Raw genomic sequence first — 12,256 nt, 5'->3', positions numbered from 1 at the left:
GATATCCAGCTTCCTACTCAGCATCAACCGTGGAGTTCTAATGGGCGTTTCAAACTTAGCATATCTTAAACTGGACTTGCAGCCGTCCTTCTCCACCATTACCACCCCAGTCCCACCAAGCCTTCCCTATCTCAGTTCATTGTAACTACACTCTTCAGCTCCTCGGGATAAAAACTGAGGTTAGCTTTAGCTACGCTCATTCCCTCATACCCTACACCCTATGCATCAGGGAATTTTCAGGTCTCACCTTCAATGCATCCCGAATCTGACCATTCCCACAGCTTCACTGCTCCCACCGTTTGAGCCATCACCCTCCCACCTTGCCAACCACAGGAGCCCCAGTCTTCATCCTTGCCTTCCTACCATCTCATCTGAACAAGAATTTATGAAACTTCAGTCAGATTGGGTCACTGCTCTGCCCATGGCCCTACAAGGATGCCCTATTATCCTCGAGTGAAGCCCTTCCCAAAGCTTCCTGGGCCCGGGCAGGCTGGCCCCTCTCTGAGCTCCTCTCACACTGCTCTCCCCCTCGCTCCCTTCTCTTGAGCTATACTGATACTTTTGATGCTCCTCTGATGGCAGACACCCCTCACTGTGGGGCCCATGCACCAGCTAGTCCCTCTGCCAAGCACATTCTTTCCCCAAATACCCCCTGGGTGACTCCTTCGCTCCCTTCAAGTCTTGGTTCAAATCTCACCTCCAAATGACGTTTCCTGCAGACCCTATTTATACTGCGATCTGCACCCTCACCACTCCTGTGTGTTTCATTTTGCAGCATTTAACACCTCTTGTTATAGATTCTACTTATTTTTTATGTTTAGTATCTATCTCTCCTTGCTAAGAAATAAAATGAAACAAGGGCAGGAATCTTATCTTTATTTACAGATACATTCTAAGAAAAGAATGCATAGCACCTAGTAGATGTTTACTGTTTATTGAGTGATGAGCCATGCTATTTACATCAACAAAATTAACCGGCTTAATGACGTTATCTCCAGAAAAATAGTCTTGGAAAAAAGTCGTCAATGTTGGCATAATTCTGATATTTTAAAAAATCTTTTAGACTGAAACAAATGGTCAAAACCTCCATAAAGTCAATGCCAAATGGCTGAAAACGGTGATGTAAACAGGCCCTGTGTTCACCGAACTGTCGTGTGCTTTATGTGACCCACCGCAGGTATTACTGTGCCCTCTGTACAGATGAAAAGACTGAATCTCAGGAAATTCTGTGTTTCCCGAAGTCACACGGCTAGTCCGTGTTGGAAACAGGACATGGCTTCAGGTTTGTGTGCCTCCACTGCCACAGTTACACCCTGCCTCCCTACCGCAATGACAGACTTTTCCTGGCTGGTTTTGAAATGACTGTGGCACGAGGGATGAGAATGGCTCACGGCTTCCTACTAAACTTCCCACTACAACTGAAGTTTATCACCAACAGCACTGAAAAGCAAGACCAAAAATTCAACAGTGCATATTCACACTGGGAAGCTCCCTGATTCGGCACGATGAGGCAGAGAAAGTGGACGGCCGGGCACGGTGGCTCACGCCTGTAATCCCAGCACTTTGGGAGGCTGAGGCGGATCACCTGAGGTCAGGAGTTTGAGACCAGCCTGACCAACATGGAGAAACCCTCTACTAAAAATACAAAATTAGCCGGGTGTGGTGGCACGTGCCTGTAATCCCAGTTACTCAGGAGAATCCCTTGAATCCAGGAGGCGGAGGGTGTGCTGAGTTCACACACTGCACTCCAGTCTAGATAACAAGAGCGAAACTGTCAAAAAAAAAGAAAATGGATGTGAGTAATGGGGCTTGCGAACGTTGTCCCAGAAACTTCAGCATTCTCTGGTAGCAAATCACCCTTCGCTGTCTTAATCATTCCCTCCTTGTTTCATCTCCCTCAGCAAAACATCTGGCAGAACACAGACGCTGGTCATTTACTTGGATTTTTAAAAATAGATCGGTTCATTCTTCTGAAAAAAAAACGAGCACTGAATGGATTTCTAAGCACCAATTAACATATCCTATGTGGTGGGAAAAATAATACTCCATGCAAAGATGTTCACAGGCCTGTGACTATGTTACTTCACATGGCAGCACAGACTCTGCAGATGTGATTATGCTGAGGATCTTGAGAAGAATATTCTGGCTTATCTAGGTGAGATCAATGTAATCACGAGGGTCTTTTTTTTTTTTTGAGATGGAGTCTCACCCTGTTGCCCAGGCAGGAGGGCAGTGGCACCATCTCAGCTCACTGCAGCCTCTGCCTCCAGGGTTCAAGCGATTCTCCTGCCTCAGCCTCCCAAGTAGCTGGGATTACAGGCATGCACCACCATGCCTGGCTAATTTTTATATTTTTGGTAGAGGTGGGGTTTCCCCATCCTGGCCAGGCTGGTCTTGAACTCCTGGCCTCAAGTGATCCACCCGCCTTGGCCTCCCACAGTGCTCGGATTACAGGTGTGAGCAGCCATGCCTGGCCCACAGGATCTTTATCAGAGGGCAGTAAGTGAGCCGGGGAGATGTGGCTGTGAAAGCAGGGGCTGCCGTGATGCCACTGGTGTGGGCAGACCATGAGCCCAGGAATGTGAGCAGACACTAGAAGCTAGAAAAAGCCGGAATTGATTCTCTCTAAATCTCCCCTACCCACACCTTGATCTTAGCCCCACCCATTTGCATACTAATACATGTATTTTAAGCCACTGAGTTTATGGTAATTTGTCACAGCAGCAACAGAGAACTCATTGCCTTAGAGACACAGTGTCATAGAAACACCTAAATCTCTGGACGTAGCATGTACCCATTCTGCTTTTATCTGTGTTAAGGGGGCCGTCAGCAAACTGAGATCCAGGGAACAACAGAAAGATCTGTGCGGTGACATCCAGCAGAGAAACCCAAGCAGGAGACCCCGCCCTGCCCCAGCCCCTCCCTCCTCCACAGAGGCAACAACGTGCCATCACTGAGGTTCCACTGTGACACCTGCCTGGTAACACCAGAACCCCTAAAAAGAAATAAGACTCATCATGTTTGAAGTTACCTGCTGCACTGACATATAAAACAATCAATGGCAGAATCAATTTACTTGGCATTTTTCAAAATTAGGGGGAAAAAAGAGCCATAAAGGTCCTCAGATTGTGAGAATAGCTTTTAATTTAAAACAATTGAAGCAATAAATCATCCATTTATCTTTCCATCACAGGCAAATACTCTCCCAAAACATTTGATATAGTTTAACAACAACTGTGACTACTGCAAAATAAAATAAATACAAACTCTTTCAGGAGCCATTGAAACAGGTGGGCACAGGAACAGACTGGGCCTCTGCAAGGCCGGGACAAGCAGCGCCCTGACAGCGGCAGGTTTCCGCAGCGCTTCAACACCCGCAGCTTTGAACAGACTCAACAATACCTGGGGAGGGGAAACCACGGGAGAACTTGGCCTACAGTGAAACAAATGTGCCCCACACCCTCATGTGGCTAATATCCTCGGCACCTAGAAGACACTGGAAGAGCAAAGGTAGCAGCCCCCAGGCAGAGCTGAAGATGGGCAGTCTGGGGCTCATTTGCTTTTGTTTTTTAATTGGGATCATATATATATATATATGTTGGTTTTTAGGCAGAAAAAAGATAATTCTTTCTGGGAGATGTTCTGTGCCTTACAGTGCTGCTGACTCCAGCAAAAATATTTGTGTTGTTTCTGTCTACTTAGATGCTTTGCAGAATTGCCTTTCCTATTCACGGATTTCTCTGCCTACCCCGCACCATGTAAGTCTAGCCTGGCACTGCCCATTAGAAGTACCATGTTACTCACTTGTCTAATTTTACATTCTTTAAGGGCCACATTTGTTTCTTAAAGATAAAAAGGATAAAATCAATTTTTAATAATATCTATATTACATTGCTAATATTTTACTTAATCAATATATCCAAAATATAGTCCTTTCAGCATGTTAGCAACATGAAATACTGAAGGAATATTTTAAATTCCTTTTTGGCACCCAGTCTTCAGAATCTGGTGTGTACGTTATGTGTACAGCACACTCTCAATTTGAACAGCCACGTTCTGAGAAGTCATCGCCACATGTGGCTGTTGACTCCCACGCTGAGTAGCACAGGTCTAGAGTCTGATGCAAACTCTTTAGAGTGACTGACTGAGTGGAAAAATCCCTGTAACACCATGCAGGTGACCTCAGACACCGACTCCGAGTACAGAACCTGCTCTGTAGCCTAGGATTTTTTATCTCACGTGAAGATATTATCGCATTTTATCTAACCCCATACCCAGGTCCTGCCCCGCCCCTGCCATCTCCCCACTCCCCACAGAAGGCCTGTACTGATGTGATTAGCAGCAGTGATACCTGCAAGGTGACAAGACGGCCTTTCTGCAGTAGACAGTTTGGGGATCACAGCTCTAACTGAATTAGACTTTTGTTTCCCATCCTCTTCTAGAATTTTTAAACATTCTACAAAGGTGTCAGATTTACATGAAGGCAGGTCTTATGCTTTCCTAGGAGGACATCTTAAATGGATTTTTTGTTTTGTTCTTGAGGGAGATGGAGGCAAAGCACCTCATGGACTGGAACATTGTTTCAAGTGTAGAAAAAAGTGGGGCCGGATGTGGTGGCTCATGTCTGTAACCCCAGCACTTTGGGAAGCCAAGGCAGGTGAATTGCTTGAGGTCAGGAGTTCAAGACCAGCCTGGCCAACATGGTGAAAGTTCATCTCTACTAAAAATACAAAAATTAGCTGGGCGTAGTGGCACGTGCCTACATCCCAGCAACTTGGGAAGCTGTGGCAGGAGAATCGCTTGAACCCAGCAGGTAGAAGTTGTTACAGTGAGATGAGATTGCACCACTGCACTGCAGCTTGGGCAACAGGGCAAGACTCCGCCTCAAAAAAAAAGGCGGGGGATTACCCAAAAAAGTACAGTTAAGGGGAGCAGGAATACAAACGGGGGGCAGGGACACTAAGAATAACACATGTCCTCACCTGGGGAGTACAAGCTCTAAGAATGCAAAAATATAACCTCCAGATCTCTAAGTGATCCCTCACATTTCACGTCGGACCCTACTGGTAACCACAGGAAAATAAAAACAAAATGTTAGGGCAAGAGGGGACTTCTGAGCTCAACAGTATAACCAACTGTTTCAAATGAAAAGGCCCAGAGAGGTACGACGACTCAGCCCATCTCACTTAGAGTGGGGTCAGGATACAGACCAGTGCTCACCGTGAATTGCAGGTAAGGCTCTGGTTCAGGTAAACGGAATAAATGACTCAGAAAGCAAGAGGCTGGAGCTATCCCCACTGGACTCCTACAGCCCAGGTAAGCACTGGGAAATAGCAGGCACATTCTCTGGTAGGTAGAAGGAAGCAGCCTAGTCAATTCCAAAATACTGAAGCAACATTGATGTAAAGTGTCACTAACACATGAATCCTCCAACAGTCTGTTCTGCATATATTTTTTTTCTTTAAAAGAAAATCCTAATGTGAACCCAACTGGATTTCTGATTAGCTATATGGGTATTTAGATCAATTGACAAAATAAAAACTTTGATACATTACCTTTTCCAAAGACACATTCATTGGAATTCTACACAAATGGATATCAAAAGGTATTTACAGGAAGAAAGTGCTGTTTTTCACACAGACACCCATATACAGTGAGAATTTCACAATTAGACCACCATGTCTCACACAGAGGACCCCCAAGAGACTGAAAATGAGGTGACACATCCATGTGTTTTTCTACTTTTCAGTTACAAATAACTGTGTCTACACAAGTGTGAAACTAAGTGATACATTCCAGACTTTTATAGGGAACCTGCCTTGTCTGTGTCAAGATACACATATGAATATGTTTTTAAGCAAGTAAGAAATCCATTATTTGCTCATTTCTCCCAACTCTCAATCTGAAGTAAAGAATAGCACATATACAAAACTTCACCTTACAGAAATAGCCCTTTGTGCTGTGAGGCAGAAAACAAGGCAGCCATAGCAGGCTTTCCTACAACATGTCTAGGCATCAAAGGAGCTGGTTAATGCAATGAATCAATGTATAGCCTATAGTCTTAAATGTTGATTTTATGCCACTGATGTTCAAAGTTTTGTTATAAAATTTTTATTTTGTTCAAAATACACATGTTATCTTTGTCCACAATTCAATCCAAACCCCCCAGTCGCTCTCAATTCCAAAGAAAAGGTCTTTGCTTTTATCACGTCGTTGAAAACAAGCCATTTCTGACGCAGGTGTGGGGCCGTTATTCCAGGACACTCGCTGTGCCCTGGGGGACTGGACTTTGTAAGGCTGCTTCGTGTGGGGATTTCCACGGGAGTCAGTGACTCTCAGAACAGAGTGGGGCTGCTTTAGGAAGCCCAAGTCAACATTACGAGGTGACACCAGTGGGCACACTCTGATAGAAAAGTACTGCCCCGGGAGCTCCCTCCTTCTGCCAATCTCATCTGTTCCCACATTGAGGAAAGCATCGGAAGAGAAGAGGCAGGGAGCAGTCCACCGGGACCCACTGTGGCACACCGTATTCTGCTCACTGAAGGCTCACTTTAACCGTGGCGCGCCGTATTCTGCTCACTGAAGGCTCACTTTAACCGTGGCGCGCCATATTCTGCTCATTGAAGGCTCACCATAACCAAGCTCACTGTATCCTCAAAGCATGACTAGAAAGAGAGGGCAGGTGTCATCACGCCATTGTGCAGATGAGAGCAGGGAGGCACAGGAGGGACGAGGGACCTGCCCAAGGCCCACAGCCAGCTAGGAGCAGCGCTCAGGCATCCAGGCTGGGGGGGCCTCAGACACCATGTCCCTCGCTCATGTGGCACCAAAGGATCACCTGTGAGACAGGCCCCCACTGTGCCCAGAATCCTGATCATTCCCAGCTCACCTCATCCTCATCCAGTGTCTGTGCTCTATTTCACCCGGCTGGTTCTATTTTCCTACAGTTTCTAAAAAGACCCTTTCAACCACACAAATACATGATAAACAGACAGCAATAAATCCTTTTTCATTTGACTGAAGAATCTGAAACAGCAATTCCAGAGATTCTGGAATTTGGTACAAAGCAGTAGGAAAATTACAGAAATTATAGAATGCTTTCATTCTGCTTTTTATCACATTGGAATCTCATCTAATCCCAGGTTGCAACTAAAATATTGAAATAATCAAAATGGAAAGGATCGTCTTTCATAATGTTATATAAAGTTTCTCTGCATCTAAAATCCTTAGAGCATCCAAGATCACACTGTTGGTCACATCAGAGAAGCAGTGAAGGCAAGTCAGAAGGTGACAAACCAAAAAAGGGCAGAGATGAGACTCTGGCCCCAGAGAAACAAGGAAATGGAGGCAGATAAAGAGCTCAGAGATGGGAAAGCTACTGACAAACTTGGGGCACACAGCATGACTCCAGAGAGTTATCATGTGAGATGGTAAAAAGAGATTCGCTATTTTAACTAAAAATAAACACCACACCTTTTGTGGAAAGGGCTGCTAAGAAACAGAGAATTTATCTACCTTTGACAAAGTACAATATCATGCTGCTGTGGGCATCTAGCGTTATACCAGCAAATGTCCCAAACCCAAGTGAATTTTCGACAGCACTGAAAAGCATAACTCAGCCCTTTTTACTCCTTAAAAATCTAAGTGAGAAACTAATCTCCTTGAAGCTTCCTGAGTTGTAGTTTTGTTAAAACACTTACTTGCTTTTTTCAGATATGCTTAATACCAATTACTGTTCAGCTTTTTAAAAACAACTTGTCACAGATTTTCTAGTGGACTCACTTTCCTAGTAAAAGTCTCACACTCTCACACACATTCACACAATCGTATTATGAATTTTGATATGCTTTAAATTAAAAACATCTTTCATTGCAGAGGTTCTATTATGGACAGAGCATAATATCTACATGGATACATCAGAAATTATTGTATGTCATGAAAAAAATTATGTCACAAATAAAGCCCCGCCCAATTGCTGACTTTCTATGTGAAACACAAGTGGGCTTTTCATTTGTTGTGGTTAAGGCCAGACCACTGGCCACATTGTTTGGTTTCTCTGGAGGCCACTACCACTGACCCCCAAAGCACAATAGAGGGCTGGGGACACATCCCCATTTTTGATGTGCTGATGGCAGATTCTCCACCAGCAATATGAATACTTTTATGTTTTTAAATATCTTCTCCTTGAACATTTATAAAAACTATCTACAATACAATAGTGTATCATCACTAATAAAAATTTCTTCCCAGTTCTATTTCAGAAGGCGTCAACTGATGGTGCTCTTTAAATAAACTATAAATACCCCATGTACTCCTTCATGTCTGCTTGTTTCAACAACTTCTTCTTCTGCTTCTTTTTCTTTTCTTTTCTTTTTTTTTTTTTTTTTTTTTTTTTGGCAAATTAAAAAGGTGTATGGCTTCCTCTCGCCAATTTTTACATTTGAGGTTTAGCTTGGTATTCTGCGGTAAAAGTACATGTAGCCCAGGTCTTTAGGGGGCCTTTCTGAGGCACAGACTTTGTGGTCATTGTAAATCACCCATCTGAAAACAAGACAGAAGCATTTGATGGATTTAAGTCACTTTCAGGAAACTTTGCAGAAAGAAGCTACTAAGTCATATGGCGCACAATACTTAACCATGATGTTTTAAGATACTAAACTCAAGTTTGTTGTATAAAAAAGAACAGAATGCTGGTAGGGAATCACAACTGCTTCTTTTTTTTTAAGAGGCAAGGCCTCATTCTTTCCCCTGGCTGGAGTATGGTAGCATACTCTGCAGCTTCAAACTCCTGAGCTCAAGGGATCCTCTTGCTCCAGCCTCCTGAGTAGCTGGGAGCCCAGGCACACACCTTCGCCGTCATGCCCAGCTACAACTGCTTTTTGATTCTTCAGCTCAGTCGAAAAGTAGTTACTAAAATGTATCAGGAACCTCCAAACACTTTAACCTTTGATTCCGTAATTCCCTTTATAGAAATCCGTAGACGGCCTTAGAAATTGAGTCAAAGAATTATGTACAACAATGCTTAAAAAAAAATCCATGCATTGAACTATTAAAATTTCTTCAAAGAATGTCTGGCAAAGTGAGAAAATAATCACAATATAATGTGAAATGGGAAAACACAAGTTAAAAAATTGTATGTACTCCGCATATACTTTAAGCTTTTAGTTAAGTTGTGCATATTTATATGTAGTATGTGCATAGAGAGACATACATATACTTTCTTCCAGTGAGCCAAAACGACAGAGAAAAATATCTCAAAATGTAGAAAATGGTTATTGTTAGGGTTCTAAGCACATGTTCTTGTATATTCTTATATTTCTAAATTATTTACAATGAATTTTATTGCTTTTAAAATTATAATTAAGCTTTTTTCTTTTAAAAAGCATTTTCACTTTTTTCTTTTACTTCACTCCATAAAGTGTTTTTAAAAGAGATATCATGATTGCAATAAAAATAATTCACTATAAAGATAAGTCCCAGCCAGGCGCAGTGGCTCACGGCTGCAATCCCAGAACTTTGAGAGGCTGAGGCAGGTGGATCACTTGAGGTCAGGAGCTCAGGACCAGCCTGACCAATATTGTGAAACCCTGAATCTCCTAAAAATACAAAAAGTTAGCTGGGTGTGGTGGTACATGCCTGTAATCCCAGCTACTCGGGAGGCTGAGGCAGGAGAATCACTTGAACCCGGCAGGTGGAGGTTGCAGTGAGCTGAGATCACTCCACTGCACTCCAGCCTGGACAACAAGAGTGAAACTCCATCTCAAACAAACAAACAAAAAAAGATAAATCCCTGTGCTCAACTATTTTATTAATCAAGTTGAGAAGACAAAACTAAAAGACACACAGTGGAATCCAGGTGAGAATTGGCCCCTCCTGCAGTGGGAGGGAGGGACGGAGCAAGAGGCTACACTCAGGTGTTCCACCAGCGTCCACGTGGCCTGAGTGCTGCCCTCAAGCAGAAGGGCTGACCCACCACCACTGTTTGGACCTGTGGGAAGGGCACCAGTGGGGCCTGCGGGGATCCAGCCCGGGGAGAGGTTCTGAAGAAAGCAGCCGCCTTTCACCCCACAGCTGTCATTCCCAGTTCACCACACACTTAACAATTCTACTCAGGAACGTTCAGAAGCCAGCTGCCAAGGCTGTGGTAAGGGAAAGCACTGAAGATTTAGAGCCGCCAGATAAAGCGCAGGTTACCCAGTTACATCTGAGTATCAGGTAAGCAATAAATGATTTGAGTATAGCCATGCCCCATATAATATTTGGGACATAGACTCTGAAATTATTTATACTAAAAAATTATTCATTATTTATCTGAAATTCGAGTTAAATAGGGCATCCTGGTTTTTCTTGTCTTGTTTTCCTCTGTTGGCTAAACATGGCAATCCTATGGAGGTTGCAATCACAGCATACATTCTGCTGCAGGCTGCATCTTTATTTTGGGAAGTCACTGGTATGATGGTTGCAAGTGGCTTTTACTTACTAGCTAAGGTCAAGCTATTCGGCCTCCCTGAGTCTCAGCGTCTTGATATGTAAAAAGGCATTAACCGTGTACCCTTTACAAGAGCAGTATGAGAACCCAATGAGACAGCATACAGTGTACCTAGGAGAGTGCTGGGCATACAGTAGGTACTCAATAAATCGCAGCCGTCATTTACCTTCTAAAAGTGACTCACCTTCCTTCCTTTTTGATATGGCAAATGTAATGACCACTCATTGTGGATGTTCCCATGTGACTGATGAAGGCAAACAGCTCATATGCTGTGGAAGAGGAAACAACTCGGTTACAAGGCAGCACTTCCAGACTGAAGAGAATTCAAAACCAGCACTGTTTGGTCTCTTTACTTAACACACACACACCCAGAGTGACACTAAATTCAACCTGAAAATTTGTGATCACAAAAATAGGACATAAATTATCAAAGCACAGCTGACGTTAAATTCGAATGTGGAAAAGGATTAAAAAATCCCACAGCCTGGTCTGGTGGCGAGCTTGTGGGTCTGAAAGAGTGGTCCTGGCTCTATCACTTCCAAACAGCATGAGGGTGGACAAAGTGTTCCCTCTTTCTGAGCCTGTTTCTTTACGGGGATTAAAAAAGAAATCCACCCACTTTGCAGGGTTGTATGAAACTTATATGAGCAATTCAGACTAAAATACCACACAAATGTCAAAACTACGAGGAAGAGAGCAGATAGCGGTTATCATTTATAGAAAAGGATAATGCTTTGTGCAAAATGTTTCACTTGTTCATGATCATAACTTATGTGGGACCAAACTTCATGCCTCCTGCTTTCTGAACAAGGAGATAGGTGGCCTCTTAGAGGGTGAGACCGATGTTTATTCTCCAACAGGTGCCTCCTGCATCAGGGCGAGTACTCTGTGATGTCCATGTTGAATCCGTTTTTGTTCATGTTGCCACGGCGGGATCCACTGACAAGAACAGTCCACTCAGCAAACTGCTGCAGACTACACTGAGGTCGTGTGGAAACTGAACGTGCACATTTACAAGACTTCAGAGTCATCGAGAGCAAATAAAATGCATGTCCATTGAATTTAATAAGGAAAAATAGGCTTGCATATTGATTTTGCTAGTGTTCCACGTTTACTACATTTTTCAAAAAAAAGTATTGGTTCCAGACAGACCTTTTCTCCTATCTCTGACTCTCATTCTTTCTCGCTTTTCACTCAGGCTCATTCAACTTACTCAGCTGTCAAACCCCAGTCCTCCTCTCACTCCAGCAGCACCACATACTGTTCATCACCTCTTCCTTCCTCAAATACTCGCCAGGAGTGACTCTCTTGGTTGTCCACCTGCCCTACTGCCTTACTGCTTCTCTTCATCTGCCTGACCTTTGAATTTGGGTGATCTGGGGTTCAAACCTTCTTCTTCCCCGCTCTATCCAGACTCTTTCTCTTTTTTTTTTTTTTTTTGAGAAGAAGTTTCGCTCTTGTTACCCAGGCTGGAGTGCAATGGCGCGATCTTGGGTCACTGCAACCTCCGCCTCCTGGGTTCAGGCAATTCTCCCGCCTCAGCCTCCTGAGTAGCTGGGATTACAGGCACACGCAACCATGCCCAGCTAATTTTTTGTATTTTTAGTAGAGACGGGGTTTCACCATGTTGACCAGGATGGTCCCAATATCTTGACCTCGTGATCCACCCGCCTCAGCCTTCCAAAGTGCTGGGATTACAGGCTTGAGCCACTGCGCCTGGCCCCAGACTCTTTCTCTCTTTCTCTCTCTCTCTGGCTGATGTCATGT

At 43.8% G+C, this 12,256-nt stretch overlaps 1 protein-coding gene across 4 annotated transcripts in view; it reads right to left on the bottom strand.

Moving 5' to 3' along the window:
* Positions 1–3,126: 3,126 nt before the first annotated feature.
* Positions 3,127–12,256, bottom strand: part of USP13 (ubiquitin specific peptidase 13) — a 129,967-nt gene continuing 120,837 nt past the window's right edge. For all 4 annotated transcript variants that reach the window (XM_003734800.6, XM_035273659.3, XM_035273660.3 and 1 more), the window contains 2 exons: positions 10,674–10,758; positions 3,127–8,541 (listed from right to left, as the gene is read on the bottom strand). In XM_003734800.6, the coding sequence (XP_003734848.1) occupies positions 8,448–8,541; positions 10,674–10,758 (179 nt within the window). In that variant the 3' untranslated portion in view covers positions 3,127–8,447. The remainder of the gene's footprint in view (positions 8,542–10,673; positions 10,759–12,256) is intronic.

The sequence above is a fragment of the Callithrix jacchus genome, chromosome 15 (assembly GCF_049354715.1).
Source record: "Callithrix jacchus isolate 240 chromosome 15, calJac240_pri, whole genome shotgun sequence".
NCBI lineage: Eukaryota > Metazoa > Chordata > Mammalia > Primates > Cebidae > Callithrix > Callithrix jacchus.
This window is presented reverse-complemented; position numbering and strand designations above follow the sequence as displayed.